Here is a 24621-nt window from a genome sequence, read left to right as displayed (position 1 = left end):
TGTACACAATAAGGACTGCACAAAACACTACATAGGACAAACAGGAAAACAGCTAATGATCCGCATCCATAACACTACTATCTTCTCCCAAACTTTGAACACATAACATGGCTACAACACTCTATGATATAACTAGAAATAAATTATAAATCAAATTTATACAACCATAAATAAATACATATTGCAGAGTAACACGAGATATATCCAAGTCCAGTATGATTTTTACTGTGCAGTTAAACGAAACTTGAAAGGGTTCAGAAAATGTTTACAAAGATGTTGCCAGGGTTTGAGCTATAGGGAGTGGCTAAATAAGCTGGGGCTGTTTTCCCTGGAGCATCGGAGGCTGAGGGGTGACCTTATTGAGGTTTATAAAATGATGAGGGGCATGGATAGGGTGAATAGACAAGGTCTTTTCCCTGGGGCGGGAGAGTCCAGAACTAGAGGTGAGAGGGGAAAAGACATAAAAAGGACCTAAGGGGCAACTTTGTCAGTCAGAGGGTGGTGCGTGTATGGAATGAGCTGCCAGAGGAAGTGGTGGAGGCTGGGACAATTGCAACATTTAAAAGGCATCTGGATGGGAATATGAATGGGAAGGGTTTGGAGGGACGTGCTGGCACATCGGACTAGATCAATTTTGGCTATGTGCTCGGCATGCACCAGTTGCACATAGGGTCTCTTTGTGTGCTATACATCTGTATGACTCTCAATGCTGTCCAGGCGAGTCAGTGATGTTACAACAACACTGGACCAGCAATCCAGAGGCACCAGGCAAATAATCTGGGCTCATGGGTTCAAATACCAGTAAAAACAAACATTGGGGAAATTAAATTTAAATTTTTTTAAAAATCTGAATTGAAAACTAGTCTCAGTCATTGAGAGAATGAAACTTTTCTGAAAACCCATTTGATTCAATAACGCTCTTCAGGGAAGGAAATCCGTCAGCGTTAACTTGGTGCTGCCTGCATATGATGGCTCACGTGCTTGACTTTTAAAATGCCCCCTAAAGTCTGGCAATCCTCTTGTCTGAAGGGCAGTTAGTGACAAAAACATTGTTGGCCTTGCCAAAAAGAAAGCCCACATTCCATGGAGGAGTTTTTCTCGAATGTGACTTCACATCTGCGAATGGGTCACATCAGAACATCCAGACAAATAAGCACCAAAATGTCTGGTGCTGCAAGAGTACAGCAGGTCAGCCAGCATCTGAGGAGCAGGAGGTTTGATGTTTTTGGCATAACCCCTTGATTAGGAATGTGGGGTGGGCCCAAAGGGACTGAGAGATAAATGGGAGGGAGGTGGGACTGGGGGAAGGGAGCTGAGAATGCTATGGGTAGATGAAAGCGGGGGAAGAAGGTGACAGGTCAGAGAGGAGGGTGGAGCAGATAGATGGGAAGGCAGATGGACAGGTGGGACAGTTCAAAAGAGCAGTCCCAAGTTCGAGGGTTGTATCTGGGATTGGGCAGGGGCCGGGAGGAATGAGGAAACTGGTGAAATCAATATTGATCCTGTATGGTTGGAGGGTCCCAATGCAGAGGCATTCTTCCTCCAGGTATCAGGTGGCCTAGGACCCTGAAACCACATGGCATCAACATCGATATCACCAGTTTCCTCACATTCCCTCCCCCTCCCACCCCAGCTCCAACCCTCCAACTCAGCACCACCCTCTTGAACTGTCCCACCTGTCCATCTTCCTTCCCACCAATCTGCTCCACCCTGTTGCCATCACCACCACCCCCAACCTGCATATCTACCTTACCCCCAGCCCCACTCCCACCTTCCTATTTATCTCTCCGCACCCTTTCCACCCCTCCCCCTCCGCAATTCCTGATGAAGGACACGAGAGAGACAGAGACAGAGAGAGAGAGACACACAGACACAGAGGAGCAAAGACAAACAGACACAGAGGGACAGAGACAGCGATCTAGACCAATGCATCCAGCATATGCACCTTTCCTGAGTTCACCTCCTTTCACTTCACTTCCTACAAACCAACAGTTTAATCCCAAAATGAGAAAAGAAATGGAATAGGAGGGGTGAGAAGAGAGGGTGCTGTACTCACAGAGGTTGGTGCAGTCTGGGGTAACACTCAATCTTCATTCAGAGAGAGAGAGAGCAGCAGGAGCTCATGCTACAACTTCCGCATTCAGACAATGAGGGGATGCTCTGATTGGTAGGAGGACCAGCCTTCCTTCCGGTCCTCCAAAGCTCCCCATTGGTCATGCCTCCCCGTGTCGAGGTGAAGGGAGGGGCGCGTGGGGGTTGGTGGAGGAGAGAGGTCACGTGGGCGTCACAAAGACCAGCGCCGCCGCACGGACGGGCACTTCGTCCAATGAACGCGCGGTCTTTGTGACGACGGCGGTCCCTCGATTCACGTGACCGGATGCTCCTGCACATGCGCCGTTGCTGGGGGGTTATGGGGAGCTGATGTTGTGTTGGTCTGGAGGGTCCCTGTGTCCAGGAAGAGGTGAGTGTGGCTCAGTCAATGAGCATCAGTCAGACCCTGCTGGAGCATGGGGAGGGAGGTGGAATATTAGGTACAGCAAGAGTTAAAGAGTGTGTGGGATGGAGTTTTACAGCTTTTTTAGGTAATAAGTCCCTTTCTGGACAATACTGGGGGATGGGTAATATCAGAAACAGCAGAGTGAGAATTGAAGAAAAGTGTGTGTGTCTGTGTGTGTGTGGGGTGGAGATTTGCAACACTTTTTAAAGTTAAAAATCACAACTCTAGGTTATAGGAGAAAATGAGGTCTGCAGATGCTGGAGATCAGAGCTGGAAATGTGTTGCTGGAAAAGCTCAGCAGGTCAGGCAGCATCCAAGGAACAGGAGAATCGAGGTTTCGGGCATGAGCCCGTCTTCAGGAATGAGGAAAGTGTCCTCATTCTTTCCTCATTCCTGATGAAGGGCTTTTGCCCGAAATGTCGATTTTTTTATTTTTTCCCTGCTCCTCGGATGCTGCCTGACCTGCGGTGCTTTTCCAGCACCACACTGATCTCCAGCATCTGCTGTCTTTTTCGCCTGGAGGTTTTACTAGCTACCTGATGAAGGTGCAGAGCTCTGAAAGCTTGAACTTCTAAACAAATCTAATGGACTACAACCTGGTGATGTGTGATTTTTTTTACCTTTGTACACCCCAGCCCAACACTGGCATCTGCATATTGTAACTTGGTTGTTTTAGGGAAGTTCTACAGAAACTAGAATGATCTGTTCTGAATTCCTGTCATGTGCAGGCAGCAATGACTTTTGTAATCCCCTTTTCACAGGATATGAGAAGAGCAGCTTTGCAGGTAGAGCTCCCCAAATGAGTACCATGTGAAGGTCTGACAGAGCCCCTTGATTCGTGGGACAGGAGAGACGTCCCTCTTTCAGTCCAGAAGGGGAAAATTCTTTGAACGTTTTTGTCTGCTTCAGTAGGCTCTTAAAGTATCATCTTTACCTGAACCACAGGGGCACGTGCCTGAGCCAGTTTGCCCACTGTGGGGAAAGGAAGTCTCAGGAGGCATTCCGCGCGCCATGGAGAAACCGTGGAAGTGTGGGGATTGCGGGAAAGGATTCCGCTATCCCTCCATGCTGGAGATCCACCACCGTGTCCACACCGGGGAGCGGCCCTTCACCTGCTCCGTCTGCGGCAAGGGCTTCACCCAGTCGCCCCACCTGCTGTCCCACCAGCGGGTCCACACCGGGGAGCGGCCGTTCGCTTGCTCTGAGTGCGGGAAGGACTTCAGCGAATCGTCCAGCCTGCTCAAGCACCAGCGGGTCCATACCGGGGAGCGGCCCTTCACCTGCTTGGTGTGCAGCAAGGGCTTCCCTCACTCGTCCAGCCTGCTCAAGCACCAGCAGGTCCACACCGGGGAGCGGCCCTTCACCTGCACCGTCTGCGGCAAGGGCTTCACCCGCTCGTCGCACCTGCTGACCCACCAGCGGGTCCACACCGGGGAGAGGCCGTTCAGCTGCTCCGTCTGTGGCAAGAGCTTCTCTCACTCGTCCAGCCTGCTGCGGCACCAGCAGGTCCACACCGCGGAGCGGTCCTTCATCTGCTCCGTCTGCGGCAAGGGCTTCTCTCACTCGTCCAGCCTGCTGCGGCACCAGCAGGTGCACACCGGCGAGGGTGCCTTCACCTGCTCCATCTGTGGCAAGGGCTTCCCCCACTCATCCGGCCTCCAGATCCACCAGCGGGTCCACACGGGGGAACATCCTTCCGATAGACCAGAAGTGCACATAATACAGAGGAACTTCAATTATCCAGAATTAGATGAACCAGCACGGTGGCTCAGTGGTTAGCGCTGCTACCTCACAGTACCAGGGACCCGGGTTTCATTCCTGCCTCAGGCGACAGACTGTGTGGAGTTTGCACATTCTCCCCGCGTCTGCGTGGGTTTCCTCCTCGTGCTCCGGTTCCGTCCCACAGTCCAAAGATGTGCAGGTCAGGGTGAATTGGCCATGCTAAATTGCCCGTAGTGTTAGTTACATTAGTCAGAGGGAAATGGGTCTGGGTGGGTTACTCTTCAGAGGGTCAGTGTGGACTGGTTGGGCCTGTTTCCACACTGGAAGGGATCTAATCGTCAAGCGACTGAAATACACCCTGCATGTGTCCTTTGGATAATCGAGGTTCCTGTGTATTCCAAAAGTGGCCTAACCAACGTCCTGTCCAGACCCCAACCCCTATACTCAGTGCTGTGACCAATAAAGTGATCTGCAGAATCTGCGGGACTTGCTTAATCCTGGGAGGTAAATCACGTGTTTCTCCTTCTCTTGCAGGTGGATCCAAGATTTCACTCTCTGTCCCATTGAGTCTCCAGTCAGGTCCTTCAGCTCAACTGGTCTCTCTCAGTATTTCTGACCCATGTGAGCCTCTACGCACCTCCCCTTCACTCGCTCACATTTGATTTCCCTTACAGCAGCATTCCCTTCAGTTCCTTTCTCCCTGACGTCTGTATCCAGCTTCTCCTTAAACGCCGTCCACCTCGACCTGCTACTGTGGGGGTCATTCCCGCTGCAGACAGAGGTCTCTCCTTTGTAACCTCTTCAAAAGATTTACCGCTGACTTCTCCCTTCAGTCTTTTCCATTTCTGGGTCTCCCCGCTGTTGCGAAACTTGGAAGGGTTCAGAAAAGATTTACAAGGATGTTGCCAGGGTTGGAGGATCTGAGCTACAGGGAGAGGCTGAACAGGCTGGGGCTGTTTCCCCTGGAGCGTCGGAGGCTGAGGGATGACCTTATCGAGGTTTACAAAATTATGAGGGGCATGGATAGGATAAATAGGCAAAGTCTTTTCCCTGGGGTTGGGGAATCCAGAACTAGAGGGCATAGGTTTAGGGTGAGAGGGGAAGATATAAAAGAGACCTACAGGGCAACGTTTTCATACAGAAGGTGGTGTGTGTATGGAATGAGCTGCCAGAGGAAGTGGTGGAGGCTGGTACAATTGCAACATTTAAGAGGCATTTGGATGGGTATATGAATAGGAAGGGTTTGGAGGGATATGGGCAGGTGGGACTTGTTTGGGTTGGGATATTTGGTCGGTATGGACGGGTTAGACCGAAGGGTCTGTTTCCGTGCTGTACGTCTCTTGACAAAGCCTTGTCTGAGGGTGAAATGTTGTCATTCCCGTTGATGCGGGTGGTCCCCTGTCTGTTGTCCTTTTTGTTTCCTTTCTCGGAAAGGACCTCGCGGACATGGGCAGCGTTCCCGAGCCCCGCTCCGGAACGGGCTGTTCCGTCCTCTTCCAGCCCCCGGGGGAAGGGGCAGCTTGAGTGCAGTTGGAGAGTGGGCCGTTCACCGGGAGGGTGCCAATGGGACGGGAGAGCGGTACCGGTAATGGGGCGAGGGGGAGATGCCTCAGACCGCCAGACACTGGGGCAGCTGCTCACGTGCTCCTTTTGGATCTCACAGCACAGGGAGGCCATTCATCTGATTACCTCTCTGCCTCTGCGTCTGTCTGTCTCTCTGAGGTGACAGCGGATTCCAGCATATTGCTGCTTGCTGGGTAAACCTGTTTTTCCTCTGTTTTCCCCCTCTCTCTCCTGCTCAAACCCCTGAACTTCAGGCCGCCCCTGACCTTGTCACTATCAGTGAATAGGGAACAGCTTTTCTTCCTCCACCTTATCTGAACCTATCACAATCTTCCCCACTTTCACCAGTTGTATCTGTGTGTGACCCTCTCTTTCTGTGTCTCTTTCTCTCCTAAGCCCCCTCCCTCACCACATCCCATTTACCCACCCCTCCTGTCATGCTCCCACTTTCAAACGGTCTCGTTGTGTTTTCACTGCCTCTTCCCCATCGTTTCCGTCAAGCACCTCATCTCACGCTTAGAACCCCTGCAGTGTAGGAGCAGGCCCTTCAGCCCATCCAATTCACACCAACCCTCCCTCACCCAGACCTCTGCCCATAACCCTGCAATTCCCATTGGCTAACCCACCTAGCCTACACATCCCTGGGCACTATGGGTAATTTAGCACAGCCAATGCACCCTAACCTGCACAGCCCTAGGCACTATGGGTAATTTAGCATGGCCAATGCCCCTAACCTGCACATCCCCAAACACTATGTAATTTAGCACGGCCACTCCACCCAACCTGCACATCCCTGGATAGTATAGGACAATTTAGCATGGCCAATCCACCCTCACCTACACAACCCTGGACACTATGGGTAATTTAGCCTGACCAATCCACCCAAACCTGCACATCCCTGGATACTATAGGACAATTTAGCCTGGCCAATCCTACACTAAGGGTGGATTGGCCATGCTAAATTACGCATAGTACCCAGGGATGTGTAGGTTAGGGTCGATTGGCCATGCTAAATTACCCAATCCTACACATCCCTGGGTACTGTTAGGATAAAATAGGTCAAGGGAGGGTGGAGCTATAGCTGCTGTTTGGGGAATCGAAACTGTTGCTTACGTGGCCAGCTCAGCTGCCAACGCCCAAATGAGCCCAACAGGAAACACCTCGCAAACGCGAAATGTCCTAATAAGGCAATGCTTAGTAGCTCCGCGAAGCTCTGCTTAGCAAAGAGTATATCAGGAGCAGATTTGGGAGGGGAAGGCAGAACGCGCCTTCTCCAGTGAATGCATGGTGATTCACTGTATCAGCTACGATTCTGCACTAAAGCCTGCTTGTGCCAAACAATTGAGCGTCTGTTGTCTCTCCTCCTAAAACGAACATGCAAGGACAGATTCCGGCCTTACAGTACTATGGGTAATTTAGCATAGCCAATCCACCCTCACGTACACATCCCTAGGTACTATGGGTAATTTAGCCTGACCAATCCACCCTAACCTACACATCTCTGAGCACTATGGGTAATTTAGCATAGCCAATCCACCCTCACCTACGCATCTTTGGATTGTGGGAGGAAGCCGGTGCACCCGGAGAAAACCCTTGCAGACGCATGCTGGAAACGTGCAAACTCCATAGGGACAGTCGCCCCTGAGGCTGGAATTGAACCCGGGTCCCTTGGCGCTGTGCCCACTGAGCAACCCCTTATAATCCGCCTGCGTTAAGATCCTTTTGTCACCTGGAGGAATGTTACGGGGGGAGCGGGGTTTAAGTACGGTGGCACAGTGGTTAGCACTGCTGCCTCACAGCGCCTGAAGACCCGGGTTCAATTCCCGACTCAGGCGACTGACTGTGTGGAGTTTGCACGTTCTCCCCGTGTCTGCGTGGGTTTCCTCCGGGTGCTCCGGTTTCCTCCCACAGTCCAAAGATGTGCGGGTCAGGTGAATTGGCCATGCTAAATTGCCCGTAGTGTTAGGTAAGGGGTAATGTAGGGGTATGGGTGGGTTTCGCTTCGGCGGGTCGGTGTGGACTTGTTGGGCCGAAGGGCCTGTTTCCACACTGTAAGTCTAAGTCTTCTCTGAGCTGAGAGAGGACACAGGAGATGCTCCTCATCATGCTTTCATGTGTCACGTTGTATAATTCTTAGATTTTACATGTAAATGTCTAGTTGGGGTTAGAATTCTTGTAAATATAGACAAACGGAAACACTTGTTGAGACATTTCACCAAACCCCAAGTAGGCAATTGACATGCCCGCCCCTGAAAAGAGAACCTTTCGTGGGGTCAGAGTTGACATTGAGAATAGCGAAATGAACACTGTCCCCGTCGTGTTTGTATTTTTGCTGACAGAAGGGCAGTTTGCAGTCAGCAGGACCTGTGGGACTACAGGCTTCGGGCCAGGTCTGCGCTCGGGAGCGTAAATCCCAACGGGAACCAGAGGCGTTGCTAACGTTTAAGCCAGCTGAGCTTAGCAAGAAAAGGCTGCGACCCTGTGCTTGAACTGATCAGCCGAAACTTTGGGCGTAGCCAAGGAGATCTGAAGGCGAAGCTAACGGGAGGGTCTCCTTTCTCAAAAAAACCGGAAAACATGAGGGATACCAGGAAGAATTCCGCTGAATTCCAGAGAGCTGTGGCATGCTGTTGATTTGGTACAATGAGTTTTTAATGTGAACTCTCACGAGGGAGTGCAAACGAACTCAAGTTGAAATGTAGCTCCGTAAAGTGTGTAACAGTCAGAGCGTTGACCGTTGTTGAACGTTTTGATGCGGTCCAGTTTTTCTTTTGTTTTTTAAAGATGAGATGATGTTTTGTGGTTTTTGGATGGGTTGGGTACAGAGTGGGAGGTAGGGTGGGCTGGGATCTTCCATGTTGATGGGATTTGACAGTGAATTTTGCTTCGTCAATTATTCAGACTGTGTGCCTGGAGAGAGGGAGGGTCTGACCCTTGGGAAGGGTGCTGGCGGGGTGTGGGCGGGAGGTGAACCTTTGCAATGTCCAATCAGAAGGCTAAGTGTTAAGATAACAAGAGCCGATATTTAGCAGTCGATAAGTGCAACATGTAAGCAGTTTGTTCAAATGCAGCTCAAAGGCTGTCCCCAAAGTTAAACTTAGTATGGCGCCTACCCACTCAATCCAGTTACCCACCCCATTTCAGGGTGGATATGTGAACTATCACTAATTTTGGTTCTTCTAACGAATAAAACATTTAAACCTAGCTGTTCAGGAAAGCAAACAAGTTTAAAACTACAGCCATGCTGCAGTTAAACTCAATAGACTTACTCAGAGCAAAATACATGTTCCCTGAACGCAGTTGAAAGTTAACATAGTTGTATTAGATGTCGGAATATCTGTTTAAATGGAGCCGTGAGCTTTCCCAATGTAGACAGGGCTCCTCGAAACGTGGCAGTGTCCCCCCTGCAGCTGCAGAGCGAGACAGGAGAGTTTGTTTTTGTGAATGAGCAGTTGTAGCGCGAGGTGGCTGTTGCTTGGTGACGGTGAGGCTCCTCCGGCCCCGCCCATCCCCCCGTGCAGACGTCACGCGGGGGCGAAGGCGGTTGGGAGGAGAAGTCGCTCGAGCGGGGAAGCGGCGGCCGTTAGGAAAATGGCGCCGTGCGGCCCGGGGCAGACCCCCGTCATTGGTCACCGCCGCCTTCCTGGTGCAGCTGCTGTGTCACGGCCACACCGGCCGGCTGTACAGCAGGCAGGAGCCGGTGACCATTCTGGAGGCGGATGGGGTTAAGGGCCTGTTTGGGAACTGGTCGGGCGCCTGGGTGGTGGAGTTCTACTGGTCGTGGGGCGGCCCCTGTGTCAACTATGGGGCCACCTGGAAGGTACTGGGCCCGGGAGGTGAAAGGTGAGGCAGGTTGTGGGGGGGACGGAGGGGAAGGAATGTGGGGCCTGTCCTGTCATAGTCACATTTTACACTCACTTTCCATCTGCTTTTACTGGCGCTGGTGCTGTTTACCCCTCACTGTTTTTAATCCTTGTGCTGTTTACCCTTTGCTGTTACTTGTGCAATTGCTGAGGGTAGTGTGTAAATACTAGTGAAGGATACTATGCACCAGCATGTATATGTTCCTCAGTTATTGAAGGGGCAGGACCTGTTGAGAACGGTTAGTAAAGCAGGTTGTGCACTAAGCCTTGTTAACATGGAGATGTTCATTGGAAAAGTTGACTTTTTATTATTTAGAGTCGTAGAGATTTTCAGCACGGAAACAGATCCCCTCAGTCCAACCTGTCCACGCCAACCAGATATCCTACATTAATCTAGTCCCCATTGCCAGCACTATATCCCTCTACACCATTCCTATTCATATACCCATCCAGATACTTTTTAAAGGCTGTAATTATACCGGCCTCCACCACTTCCTCTGGCAGCTCATTCCATACACACACCACCCTCTGCAGGGAAACATTGCCCTTCAAGTATCTTTTATATCTTTGTGGCCTCACCCTAAACCTATGTCCTCTAGTTGTGAAGGTCACCCCAACACGGAGGAAAAGACTTAAAAACATTGAGCAGCCAAACAAATGCAAAAGCAATCAAATATCGAGCCACATGGGGGAAAAAACATCGCTCTGCCCTTTTTGATCTCCAATAGACATTTGGAAACTGAAAATCTGTTAATAACACCAGCATTGCTACAGAGCATATTGTGTACACTCCTCGGTGTCAACAAGCAGGGCACATGTTTGCCAGTGTCACCAAAACATTGGGCGTGTTCCTCGCTGTCAGCAGAAAAGGGGCGAAACCTACTTTTGATGGACAAAAAGGCTCACTGGAGGACCAGAAGGAGACTTGTCCTCCTGCCATTCGGAGCTCCCCTATTGGTGAACGCGGAAGTTGGGCCATGAGGTTCTGAAGTTCCTGCCCCTCCCCTCTCTCAATGAAGATTGAGCTTCACTCAGACTGCAGCTTCCTTCCGCTGTCCAACATCTGTGTGTACAGCATTCTCTTTTCTCACCGCCTTTTCCATTTACGTTTCATTCTGGGGTTCAATTGTTGACTTGGAGCAACTGAAAGGAATGGGAGTGAATCCAGTGAGGGGACAGATTCTGGAAAAATTAGTCCAAGCCTTTGTCTCAATTGACAAAATAGACAGGCAGGAGACTGGAAGAATGCAGCAAGCCAGGCAGTATCAGTAGGTGGAAGAGTTGAGGTATCTGGTGGAACCCTTGTTCAGGATTGGGGGTGGGTATAGGGAGAGCTGTGGAACAAGGGTGTGCTGGGGGCAGGGTGATGAAGTGAGGATAGGTGGAGACAGGTAGAAGGTACAATAGACAATAGGTACAGGAGTCAGCTCTTCTGCCCTTTGAGCCAGCACCACCATTCATTATGATCGTGGCTGATCATCCTCAATCAGTATCCTGTTCCTGCATTATCCCCATAACCTGGTTGGTGAATGGGAGGAAGGAATCTAGTTGGCAAGGAAGAGTGGAAAGGGCTGGGAAGTGAGTTGGGGGATGGGATGGGAGATTATTTGAAATTGGAGAACTCAGTGTCGAGTCCTCCGGGCTGTGGACTGCTCAGACAAGATGAGGTTTTGTTCCTCCAATTTGTCAGAAGGGGAGTGGGAAGGGGCATTAAAATGGGTGGAGACTGGCAAGTCCGCTCAGCCTCTGTGGACCTGGCTGTGATGCTCGGCAAACCATTCCCCAAGTTTACGCTTGGTCTTCCTGACGTAGAGAAGACCATAACTGGCAAAGCACAGTGAGTCGAGCAGTAGGACAGTCGTAGTTTTAGGCACAAGCTCTTCATCAGGAATGATGCGTGGATGTTCAGAGGGGCATCAGCGTCCTTCTGTGCCAGTTGTCAGACAGGTGCAGCAGGCAATGAGCAAGGCAAGTGGTGTGTTAGCAAGAGGAATTAAGTTCAGAAGTGGGAATGTCTTCCAGCAGTTAGGGGGTCATTGAATATATTCAAGGCTGAGTTCGCATGATTTTTATGTGGATGCTTGTGGGGGAAGGCAAAAAAATGGTTGTAAGACCAGTATCCAGTTTTAAGACAGTTCCAGAGTCAGACAGCACAGAAACAGACCCTTCAGTACAACTAGTCAATGCTGACTATGTTCTCAAACTAAACCAGTCCCACCTGGCAGTGTTTTGGCCCATATCCCTCCACACCTTTCCTATTCATGACGTTACTGTACCTGCATCCACCACTTCCTCTAGACATTCAGTCCTCACATGAACTACTCTGTGTAAAAAAAAAATTGTGCCCTTCAAGTCTTTTTAAAATCGTTCTCCTGTCACCGTCAAAATTTGCTCCCTAATTTTGAAACCCCAACCCTAGGGGAAGGACACCCTTCGTTCACCTCATCTCTCCCCTCATGATTTTATAAACGTTGATAAGGTCACATCTCCACTTCCAATGCTCCAGTGAAAAAGTCCCAGCCCATCCACCTAGATGAAGGTAGAATCCTGTCCCTCAGGATTCCCTCCAACAATGTGCCCACCACTGATGTCAGGCACACTGATCTATAGTTCCCTGGCTTGTCCTTACCACCCTTCTTAAACAGTGGCACCACGTTAGCCAACCTCCAGTCTTCTGGCACCTCACCTGACATGCACAGTATGCTCTATGGAGATGCTGTTTTTGATGGATTTAAAGTGTCCAAATGCCACAATTTCTCCCCCACTCACTTGACATAACCGTGCAGGCTCCTCGCTATTTGATGTTCATGTTACTTAGAACCCTCATGATCATATCAATCTCAATGAGGTCACCCCTCAACCTCCTGTGCTCCAGTGAAGACAGTCTCAGCTTCTCCTTATAACTCAAACCCTCCAGTCCTGGCAACATCCTGGTAAATCTTTACTGAACTCTCTGTAATAGTATTCTTCGTATTACAGGGCCACCACAAGCCTTCTCAGTACTCTACAAGTGACTTCACCAACATCCTGTACACCTTCAACATGATGTCCCAACTCCTTTATTCAATGGTGTGAACAATTAAGGTAAGTGTGCTGAATGTTTAACATCAATCTACATTTGTCAATATATCATATCAGTTGCATGACACTGTGACCTTGCTCTTAACTCTGCGTCTTATGATCCTGCTCCACAGCTACCCGATGAAGGAGCAGCGCACCGAAAGCTAGTGCTTCCAAATAAATCTGTTGGACTATAACCCACTTGTGATTTTTCAACCTTGTCCCACCTAGTCCAACAGCAGCACCTCCACCTCCTTTCTAATGAACACAGCCCATACCTCCCAGTGCTGCCAGTAAACTGCCGATGAAATGATGCAGTGCCTGCACTCCTGAAAAGTTTATAATTTCTAACGAAACCAGCTACTCATTCACTGCTCCATCTGATACACGACTTTGGAAACTTAGTGCAGGAGGCTGCAAGAAATGAGCAGCTTTAAAACAAAAACCGCTTGGAGCTTTCAATGAGAGCCTGAGCCCAGCAGTACGTTCTGGTTACCTTTATTGTGGCCCAACATTGTTACAGCTGCAGATGCCCCCAGCAAAAGGGCAGAGAAAGAGTAGCTGTGTTTTAGACAGCTCAACAACAGGGGGAGGTGCAAGGTGCAAGGGGCAGGGCAAGGCCAACAGCAGGCCCCCGCACTACGCCTGCGTTGCCTTGCACAGTTTACAAAAATCCCTTCCCCTTCAGAGACTCCCCACAGTGTGGAAGCTGGCCACTCGACCCAAAGACTACACACCGATCCTCCAAAGGGTAACCCACCATGCAATTCCCCTACCCCTATTGCTCAACATTTACCCCTGACTAATGCACCTAACCTGCACATCCCTGGGCACTATGGGTATTTCAGTACTGTCAATCCACCTGAACCTGGACAACTCGTATATGCCAACCAGATATCCCAACCCAATCTAGTCCCACCTGCCAGCACGGGGCCCATATTCCCCCCATTTGCCTTTTAAATGTTGCAATTGTATCAGCCTCCACCACTTCCTCTGGCAGCTCATTCCATACACGTACCACCCTCTAAATGAGAAGGTTGCCCCTTAGGTCTCTTTCATATCTTTCCCCTCTCACCCTAAACCTATGCCCTGTAGTTCTGGACTCTCCCATCCCATAGAAAAGACTTTGTCTATCTATCCTATCCATGCCCCTCATGATTTTATAAACCTCTATAAGGTCACCCCTCAGCCTCTGACGCTCCAGGGAAAATAGCCCCAGCCTGTTCTGTCTCTCCCTATAGCTCAAATCCTCCAGTCTTGGCGACATCCTTGTAAATCTTTTTAGATTAGATTAGATTACTTAGTGTGGAAACAGGCCCTTCGGCCCAAGTCCACACCGACCTGCCGACGCGTATATCACCCAGACCCATACTCCGGGGGTTTGCAAGGACTGCCACAAACACTACGTAGGACAAACAGGAAGAAAGTTAGCCACCAGGATACACGAACACCAGCTAGCCACAAAAAGACACGACCTTCTATCCCTCGTAGCGCAACATATGGATGAAAGAAAACACCACTTCGACTGGGACAACATCTATCCTGGGACAGGCTAAGCAAAGACATGCCAGAGAATTCCTAGAGGCCTGGCACTCCAATCACAACACCATAAACAAACACATAGATCTAGATACCATCTATCAACCCCTCAGAAAATGAACAGGAAATGACATCACCACAAACCCCAGGAACCCTATCCAGGACAAACATATAAATCGAAAGCAGGAGACAACAGCTTCACTTCATTTGGAGGTCGCCACTGATGATGTTCCCGAGCCAGGTAATGAAACGTCTGGATATCAAACCTACAGCTCAGCGAGCAAACCTACACCCTAATCCTCAACCTGAGCTACAAACCTTGCAAAGTAGAATGTATTTGCAAACATCATGCTGCAAATACAAACCCACCCCCATGGATGATCTATCTCGTGTGTGCATGAGATAGAGAAACAGTCTATTTCCGTGCTGTTTATCTCTATTTGATAACCGTTGCTTTATTTCTGTTGGTGTAAATGTTGTTGTAATTCATAGCTGGATCCTCATAGATGTAAGGGTGACAGAATTCCTCAAGTAGGGCACTGGAAGATTCCTGGGAGACCCCTATTTCTGGTTTACTTCCTCATGAACAAACATTAAGCACGTGTACCTATTTATTTACGATTTTTGTTTTATTTTTCTTGTTTGATTCCCTGCTATGACTACACCTTGTATTAGGATAGTTGACAGGCTGGGAGATTGTGGCTTGGGTCTTGATTGAATATTTTATCGTTCCAGAAGTTATAAAAGGCGGGGTCAAAGCTTTAGCAGAAATCCAGCAGAGCTGAGAACAGACCGACATCTTAGTCTGTGGGAACAGGGAGATCAACAGAGGATAGAGAAATCAGGTCCTGAAACCAGACCACCCTGTGATCAGTGCTTTGATTAGAGGCACCCTTCTACATCAGTCAATGCCAGTTGTCAGACAGGTGCAGCAAGGCAAGTGGTATATTAGCAGGCTGAACTGAGATTAGAAGTGGGGATGTCTTCCTGCAGTTAGGGAGTCATTGAATTTATTCAAGGCTGAGTTCATCTGATTTTTGAACAACAAAGTGTGGATTTTTATGTTGTGTGGATGAGGTGTATTTTTTTGTGGTTTATGTTTTGGATACAGGAAGAGTAGACATTTTTAAAGTGAAAGGCAAGAAAATGGTTTTAAGACCACGACAGAACAGTTACGGTCAGACAGCACAGAAACAGACCCTTCAGTCCAACTATTCCATGCTGACTATGTTCTCAAACTAAACTAGTGCCACTTGCCAGTGTTTGGCCCATATACCTCCACACCTTCCCTATTCATGTACTTATCCACATGTCTTTTAAACATTGCATCTGAACATGTATCCACCACTTCCTCTTTACATTCACTCAATACATGAAACACTCTGTTATAAACAAACTTTTCCCAATTCTGTCCATTCCATGGATTTATTCTCTTTCCTTTCAGTTGCTGCAAGTCATAAATTGAAGCCCAGAATGAAATAAATGGAAAAGGAGTTGTGAAGAGAGTACCCTACTCACAGATGGTTGACACAGTAAGGAGGGTGGAGTCTGGAGCAAACCCGAAATGTCGATTTTCCTGCTCCTCGGAAGCTGCCTGACCTGCAGTACTTTGCCAGCACCACTCTAATCTTGACCCTGATCTCCAGCATCTGCAGTTCTAACTTTCTCCTGTAAGAAATCAGCAGTTTTAAACCAAAAACCTGTTGCAGTTTAAAGCTCTCATTGAGAGTATGAGCTCAGTGTGAAGTTCAGGTAATCTTTATTGTGACCCAACTTTGTTACAGCTTCAGAATCTCCCAGCAGAAAGGTGCAGAAAAAGTAGCAATTTTTTAAAACAGCTCAAGGTCAAAGTGCAACTCCTCACTTTCTTCATTATTGGTCACCACTGAGTTGTCCCTTTGTAATTGGATCCTTGGTGTAGCCTTAATCTGGAGGAAGTATTGCCTCACTCAGCAATTTCAACCTGTATCCAAGTAAGTTGGATGAGCAGCATAGAGTCAACCAGACTATTGTGGGTCTGGAATCACGTGTAGGCCAGAGCGGGTAAAGGATGCAGCTGGGACGACTGCTCTAATAATGGCTCAAGTCTTCCCTAAAAAGGAACTGAGTGAATCAGAAGGGGTTTTTTTCCACCCCCACCCCACCGACAATAGTTTCACCGTTAGATTCTGAACTCCAGATTTCTGACCAAATTCCAATTCCGCCATCTGTTGTGGGAATCGAACTCGGGAGCCACTGGAACTGGGTTGATAGTCCAGTTGGTAAAGGCACTCGGCCGTCTTTCTTTCAATCCTCCTGCAATGCCACGTGATCCCGCTGGTAGGTCAGCAAGGAGGCGGCCTGGGTAAAGGCCTTCCCGCACTCGGGGCAGCTTAAGGGCCTCTCCCCCATGTGGATCCACTGGTGGGTCTGGAGGTTGGAGGAATCGCTGAAGTCCTTCCTGCAGTCAGGGCAGGGGAACGGCCTCTCCCCAGTGTGACTGCGCCAATGAGTCTCCAGGGCAGACGGGAAACAAGCCTTTCCCACAGTTGCCACACTTCCATGGTTTCTCCACGGGGCGGGATTCCTCGGGTTTCTCCATGGCCGAAGCTTCAGCCGCACAAACGCATGTGGAGCTTCTCTCCACCGTGAATTCCTCTTTCCAAACCGTATAGCTGTTGCACGCTCCTCACTCAGTGCACTGCAATGGTAGGGTCTCTCATCCAGTCCCACTGATGCTGAAAACGTACCCAAACAGCTTTGCTCCTCACAGAATCATAGTTGCAAACTGTTGCGGTCCCGATGGATTGGATTGAATGACTGTCAGACATGGACGTCAAAGTAAGGACTGCAGACGCTGGAGAGTCAGAGTCAGAAAGTGCGGTGCTGGAAAAGCACAGCAGGTCAGGCAGCATCCAAGGAGGAGAGTCAACATTTTGGGCATTAGGCCTTCATCTGTTGATTTTGAAACTTCCATCTTCAGATCCTGAAATGTAAAAAGAGATTACAAAAGTCATCACTGTCGGTGCAGGGTAGAAATTCTGAACAAGCAATTCTACTTTCTGCGGAAAGTTCTTTTCTTTTGTTATTTCACAAAATTGAAAGCACCATCCCACTCTCTCTCCCCCTCTGTTCTCACTCTGATCTAACTAATTCCCCTGAAGGTGCTGATTCAGGATCTTCCAGGGGCAGAAAAGCAAAAACGTCAAGACTGACATCTCTCTGAATTTTGGATAACTCCACCTGAAAGTTAATATCTTTCACAACATTGGGATACTGCTGAGAGGTGAGGAGGTCTGATTTTGGGAAGCAAAAAAAAATAATGAGTTTGTGCCAATCCCTTCCCTTCAGAGAATCCCCAGAGTGTGAAAGCAGGCCACTCAGCCCCACAAATCCATACCGACCCTCTAAAGGGTAACAGACCCACACCTATTCCCCTACCCCCTATTGCTCAACTTTTACTCCCTGATTAATGCACCTAACCTGCACATCTCTGGGCATGGTCAATCCATCCTAACCGGGACAAAGTTAAAAATCACACCACCAGGTGAGTGTTCAACAGGTTTATTTGGAATGACTCGCTTTCAGAGCGCTGATCCTTCAGGTGGTTGTGGAGAATAAGATCTTAAGACATAACTTATAGAAAAACATTATCGCGTTCTGCCACCGAAATGATATATTGAACAAACCTGGACTGTCAAGTCTTTTATCTTTTAGACTGGATTGCAGCTATCATTCACATGTAAATCCCAGACCTTCTTGCAAGGCACCTTATCAAGATAACTCGAGGTTTTATAGCAAAATGTGACATCTCAGTTCACATAATGCATTAAAGGTGTGAGGTCAGAGTCTGTCTGTGTCCCAGTCTTGAATCAGACTGGTTCTATTTCCAAAGTGTAATATTTTGTAAATTCCATGGATTGACTGCTTACTGATTGTGTATTTTTTGAGCAAAATAGAATGTATCTGCAAATATCATTCTGCAAATACAAATAGAGCCTTATTTCTGGTTTACTTCCTAATGAATAAACATTAAACGCGAGCACCTATTTATTTCTAATGTTGTTTCATTTTTCTTGTTTGATTCCCTGCTGTGACTGCACTGTGCCTGGATGGTTCACAGGCTGGGAGATTGTGCATTGGGACTTGATTGACTGAATGTTTTATTGTCCCAGAAGGTGTAAAGACAGTTGGGTGGTGGGGGAGGGTCAAAGCTTCAACAGAAATCCAGCAGAGCTGAGAACAGACCGACATCCATATGCCTTTTAAATGTTGTAATTGTGCCAGTCTCCACCACTTCCTCTGGCAGTTCGTGCCATACATGCACCACCCTCTATGTGAAAAGATTGCCCCTCAGACCCCTGTTAAATCATTATGCTCTCACCTCAAACATATGCCTTCTAGTTTTCTTGGACTCCCCTACCCTGGGGAAAAGACCTTAGGTTTCCCCCCCGCTATCCATGCCCATTACAAAGGTCTATAAGTTTACCCCTCAGCCTCTGATGCTCCATGTAAAATATCCCTGGCCTACAGGGGCGGCACGGTGGCACAGTGGTTAGCACTGCAGCCTCACAGCGCCAGGGACCTGGGTTCAATTCCTGCCTCAGGCGACTGACTGTGGGGAGTTTGCACGTTCTCCCCGTGTCTGCGTGGGTTTCCTCCGGGTGCTCCTCCTCCCACAGTCCAAAGATGTGCGGGTCAGGTGAATTGGCCATGCTAAATTGGCCATAGTGTTAGGTAAGGGGTAAATGTAGGGGTATGGGTGGCTTGCGCTTCGGCGGGTCGGTGTGGACTTGTTGGGCCGAAGGGCCTGTTTCCACACTGTAAGTAATCTAAGTATTCAGCCTCTCCCTATAGCTCAAATCTTTTCTGACCCCTTTCAAAGTTTCATAACATCTTTCCTACAGTCGGGAGACCAGAACTGAACGCAGTATTCCAAAATTGGCTTAACCAACATCCTGGACAGCCACAACATGACCTCCCAACTCATCTACTCGATGCTCTGACCAATAAAGGCCATCCTACCAAATGCCTCATTCATTATCCTGTCTACCTGAGACTCCACTTTCAAGGAACTATGGAACCTGCACTCCAAGGTCTCTTTGTTCTGCAACACTCCCCTTAACTCTGTCAGTCCTGCCTGAATTGCTTGACCAAAATGCAACAACTCTAATTTCTCAAAATTTAATTCCATCCACCACACTTTGGCCCATCCGATCAATTCTAATTTATAGCAAACCCTCTTTTCTCTCTCATTCCCAAGCTGAAAATCTCCATCCCACACACTCTCCCTCCATTCTCATTTTGCTGACCCCAATCCCTGCTGTACCTCATCCTGAATGGTCTGGTTCATGCTGATTAAAAGACCCACACTCGGGGGGGGGGGGGGGGGGGGGGAGAGGGTCTAATTGAAACATACGTAATCCTGAACAGCCCAGACAGAGTGGATGTTGCGAAGATGTTTCCATTGGTAGGACAGACTCAGACCAGAGGGCAGCGCTTTGAGTAAAGGGAAGTCCTTTTAGAAAGGAGAAACTTCTTCAGCCAGAGAGCGGTGAATCTGTGGAATCTATTTCCATAGAAGGCTGTGGAGGCCAGGTCACTGGGGATATTTAAAACTGAGACAGATAGGTTCTTGAGTATCAAGGGGATCAAGGGTTAAAGGAGAATGGGGTTGAGAAACCTAGCAGCCACGATTGAATGGGGTGATTAGACCTGATGGACTGAATGGCCTAATTTCTGCTCCTCTGACTTAGGGCCTCTTGCTGTCCTGGACACAGAGTGAGAGAGTTGGGAGCAAGACTAGGCCATTCGGTCTTTCGAGTCAGCACCAGCATTGAACAATTCATAACTGGATATGAATATACCTACAGCTGGGTGGATAGGCTGGGACTTTTTTCACTGGAACACATGAGGTTGAGATGTGACCTTAAAAGGAGGTTCATAAAATCATGGAGGGTAGATGAGGTGAACCGCAGGTGTCCTTTCCCTAGGATGGGGGTTTCAAGATTAGGGAGCAAATGAGGAAGGTGAGTGAAGAAAGATTTTCAAAAGACTGGAGTAGCGCCTTTTTTTTGAGAGTAGTTTGTGTGTGGAATCAATGTCCAGACACGGTGGTGGATGTAGGTACAGTAACAAGGTTTAAAAGACATTTGGATAAGTACGTGAATAGGAAAGGTTCAGAGGGATATGGGCCAAATACACACAGGTGGGACTAGTTTAGTTTGTGAACACAGTCAGCACGGTTTAATTGGACTGAAGGATCTGTTTCTGTGTTGTCTGACTCTGGAACTGTTCTAAACTGGGCTTAAAACCATTTTCTTGCCTTCCGCAATAAACATCCACTTCTTTCTTGTTCAAAAATCAGATTAACTCAACCTTGAATTTATTCAAATGACCCCCTAACTGCAGGATGACATTCCCATCTCTGAACTCAATTCCTCTTGCTAACACACCACTTGCCTTGCTCATTGCCTGCTGCACCTGTCTGACAACTGGCACAGAAGGACACTGATGCCCCTCTGAACATCCATGTATCATTCCTGATGAAGGGCTTGTGCCCGAAACTTCGACTGTCCTACTGCTCGGATGCACCTTGAATGAATCTACCGTCCCTACCTCTGCTGGCAATGCGTTCCAGGCACCTATCACCCTCTGAGTAACATACTTTCTGTGTGCATCTCCAACATGATGTCCCAACTCCTGAACTCAGCATGTGAACCATGAAGGCAAGTGTGCTGAGCATCTTCTTCACTCCCGTCTACCAGTGATGTAACTTTCAAGAACAATGAACCTGAACACCTCCAGGTCTCTGTTCTACAACATGACCCAGGGCCCTACCATTACCTGTTCAACTCTTGCCCTCCTTTATTTTAGCAAATGCAACCCCTCACTTATATCCGTACCCCTCTCATACACACATGCTCTCTCTCAGACATACACATACACACACCCCCTCAAAACTCTCACCCTCTCGCAGACTCATACTCCATCACAATCACACTTTATCAAGCAGGCACACATGCAAAAACACACTCACAGCGCACAAACACACACACACACACACACACACACACTTCCCTGAAGGGAGTTTCCCTGAAACGTCAATTTTCCTGCTCCTCGGATGCTGCCTGACTTGCTGCTGCACCACACGCTCGATCCTAAGCTTATTACCCTCTACTTCTGGACTGCCCCATCCAAAGGAAAATACCATGTTTATTTACCCTATCCATGCCCCTCATGATGATATAAAAGTGTATAAGGTCACTCCTCAGACTCTGGCAAGCTATGGAAAAAAGTCCCAACCTGAACTTCTGTCTCTCCTCACCCAGGTAACCAAGACACATACCTGAGGTCCCAAAGTCTGCTCCCTCGTTGGATTCACTCCAGTTGCTACAAGTGAGCCTGCTCCGTCATTCATTAAGATCATGGCTGATCTATCCATCGTTTCATCTTCTCCTCCCTGCACTGTCACAAGGAACCCCTTAATTCCCCAACCTGGCCAAATCCCACCCAACTGTATCTTGAATATATTTAATGAAGCTGCCTCTATTGCTTCCTTAGCCAGAGTATTCCCTAGATTTTGATGAAGGGCTTTTGCCCGAAACATCGATTTTCCTGCTCTCCGGATGCTGCCTGACCTGCTGTGCTTTTCCAGCACCACTCTAATCTAGACTATTCCATAGATTCACGACCCTCTGGGAAAAGCAGTTCCTCCTCATCTCTGTCTGAAAGCTACTCCCTCTAACCTTGAGGCCTCGTCTCACCCACCAGAAATTACTGGACAGGCTAGGGCTTCATCCCCACAGTGCAATGACATTGGGAAGATGTTTCCATTGGTAGGAGAGACTAGGACCAGAGGACACAGCTTTAAGAATAAAGGGAAGACCTTTAGGAACAGAGATAAGCGATGTCTCCTTTTCTGCCGACAGCGAGGAGCATGGACAATGTACTGGTGACACCAGCGAGCAGGTGCGCTGTTGTTCACACCGAGGAGCAGACACAATGTGCTCTGTGGCGATGCTGGTGTTATTGACAGATGTTAAATGTTCAAATGCCAAGAGGAGAAATAAAGGGTAGAGCCACAGTTCTTTTTCCCCATGTGGCTCAACATTTTATCGCTTTTGTCTGGCTGCTCAACATTTTTTTTTAGTGTCTTTTCCCCAGAGTAGGGGTGAGGTTCACAACTACAGGGCATAGGTTTAGGGTGAGAGCAGAAAGATATTAAAGGTACCTAAGGGGCAACTTTTCCATGCAGAGGATGGTGCACGTATGGAATGAGCTGCGAGAGGAAGTAGTGGAGGCCGTATAATTACAGCATTTAAAAGGCATCTGGATGGGTATATGAACCAAGTGCTGACAAATGGGACTAGATTAATTTAGGATATCTGGTTGGCATGGACAGGTTGGACCAAATGGGTGAGTTCATGTGCTGTACATCTTTATGATTCTAAATAATAAAAAGTATATTTTTCCAAATACCAAACTATCTCCATGTTAACAAGGCTTAGTGCACCACATACTTTACTAACCATTCTCAACAGGTCCTGCCCCTTCAATAACTGAGGAACATATACATGCTGGTGCATAGTATCCTTCACTAGTATTTACACACTACCCTCAGCAATTGCACAAGTAACAGCAAAGGGTAAACAGCACAAGGATTAAAAAACAGTGAGGGGTAAACAGCACAAGCGCCAGTAAAAGCAGATGGAAAGTGAGTGTAAAATGTGACTATGACAGGACAGGCCCACATTCCTTCCCCTCCGTCCCCCCCACAACCTGCCTCACCTTTCACCTCCCGGGCCCAGTACCTTCCAGGTGGCCCCATAGTTGACACAGGGGCCGCCCCACGACCAGTAGAACTCCACCACCCAGGCGGCCGACCAGTTCCCAAACAGGCCCTTAACCCCATCCGCCTCCAGAATGGTCACCGGCTCCTGCCTGCTGTACAGCCGGCCGGTGTGGCCGTGACACAGCAGCTGCACCAGGAAGGCGGCGGTGACCAGTGACGGGGGTCTGCCCCGGGCCGCACGGCGCCATTTTCCTAACGGCCGCCGCTCCCCGCTCGAGCGACTTCTCCTCCCAACCGCCTTCACCCCGCGTGACGTCTGCACGGGGGGATGGGCGGGGCGGGGGAGCCTCACCGTCACCAAGCAACAGCCACCTCGCGCTACAACTGCTCATTCACAAAAACAAACTCTCCTGTCTCGCTCTGCAGCTGCAGGGGGGACACTGCCACGTTTCGAGGAGCCCTGTCTACATTGGGAAAGCTCACGGCTCCATTTAAACAGATATTCCGACATCTAACGGAACGGCCTCATATCTAAAGGGGGAAATCTGCATTTTAAAGGGACATAGACATTTTAACGGGTATTTCCGCAAATACAGAGATGTAAATGGACGAGATTACATTTCAAAGGGATGTGGCACATTCAAAGGGATATCTTAATATGTAAAGTGACGCAGTTATATCTAAATGAATCCACATTTCGAAGAGACGTTGCCCTATTTATAAGTAGAGACAATCGGTGTGAATTCTGTCTGTGTCCCAATGTTGAGTCAGACTGACATTTTTCTTAGAAAAGCTCTGCACTTAAATTACATTCTTGAGAAGGTTATTTACAGATTAGAGTGTCGGTTAGGGAGGATTGGCCGTGCTAAGTTACCCATAGTGACCAGGGATGTACAGGTTAGGGTGGATTGGCCATGGGAAATACGGAGTAAGGGGTGGGTATGGATGGGATACTGTTCAGAGGGCCAGAGTGAAATAGATGGGCTGAATGGCCTGCTTCCACATTGTCGGATTTCGAGACCCTCCCCACAAAGGGGCATTTTATCTGCAACTATCTTGTTCAGCCCCTTTCAGAAGTCTGCTGGTTTCAATAGGGGTATACAGCACAGAAACAGACACTTCGGCCCAATTCGTCCATGCGACCAGCATTCCAAACTCAACCAGTCCCCACTTGCCTGCATTTTGGCTCATATCCCTTTAAAACCTTTCTATTCATCTACCCATCCAAATGCTGTTTCAATGTTGTCACTATACCTGCATCTACCACATCCTCAGTAAGTTCATTCCACATGCAAATCACCCTTTTTTCAAAATGTTGCCCCTCGCTTCCTTTTAAATCTCTCTCCTTACATTTAAAAAATAATGCCCTCCTAGTTTTGAGTTCCCCTACGCTAAGCAAGAGCCATTTTCTACTCACCTTACCTCCATCCTCATGATTTTATCAATCTCACTGAGGTCACCCCCCAACCTGCCGTGCTCCAGTGAATAAGGTCCCAGCCTCTCCTTATAACTCAAACCCTCCAGTCCTTATAACATCCTGGTAAATCTTTATTAAACTCTCTCTCATAGTATTCTTCCTCATACAGGGCCACAGAACTGTACTC

General features: G+C 48.5%; 1 protein-coding gene and 1 long non-coding RNA gene across 5 annotated transcripts; one reads left to right on the top strand and one right to left on the bottom strand.

Moving 5' to 3' along the window:
- The first annotated feature begins 2399 nt into the window (after positions 1–2399).
- LOC132812461 (zinc finger protein 239-like) lies at positions 2400–16073 on the top strand. 4 transcript variants are annotated; one of them, XR_009643658.1, is made up of 4 exons: positions 8688–9625; positions 12625–12729; positions 12840–14485; positions 15689–16073. XR_009643658.1 is itself a non-coding variant. In XM_060822942.1 (2 exons), the coding sequence occupies exon 2, from the start codon at positions 3509–3511 to the stop codon at positions 4274–4276; it is 768 nt and encodes a 255-aa protein (XP_060678925.1). In that variant the 5' UTR covers positions 2403–2461; positions 3259–3508; the 3' UTR covers positions 4277–5442. The 4 variants fall into 4 exon arrangements, 1 of the variants encoding a protein (XP_060678925.1); XR_009643656.1 differs by lacking the exons at positions 8688–9625; positions 15689–16073 and adding an exon at positions 2400–2461 and having other exon boundaries at positions 12840–12902; XR_009643657.1 differs by lacking the exons at positions 8688–9625; positions 15689–16073 and adding an exon at positions 7797–8420 and having other exon boundaries at positions 12840–12902.
- Positions 15656–23279, bottom strand: LOC132812462 (uncharacterized). The gene is made up of 2 exons (XR_009643659.1): positions 23014–23279; positions 15656–17209 (listed from the first exon to the last, which is right to left on the bottom strand). It is a non-coding gene; the product is annotated as an uncharacterized LOC132812462 (long non-coding RNA).
- Between the last annotated feature and the right edge of the window lie 1342 nt (positions 23280–24621).

The sequence above is a fragment of the Hemiscyllium ocellatum genome, unplaced genomic scaffold (assembly GCF_020745735.1).
Source record: "Hemiscyllium ocellatum isolate sHemOce1 unplaced genomic scaffold, sHemOce1.pat.X.cur. scaffold_2712_pat_ctg1, whole genome shotgun sequence".
NCBI classification, from domain to species: Eukaryota; Metazoa; Chordata; class Chondrichthyes; order Orectolobiformes; family Hemiscylliidae; genus Hemiscyllium; species Hemiscyllium ocellatum.
The sequence above is the reverse complement of the archived record's forward strand: the minus strand, read 5'-3'. Positions and strand labels throughout refer to the sequence as shown.

Coding starts and splice junctions, on each gene's coding strand:
- LOC132812461 (XM_060822942.1), top strand. CDS start 3,509: ATGGAGAAACCGTGGAAGTGTGGGGATTGCGGGAAAGGATTCCGCTAT.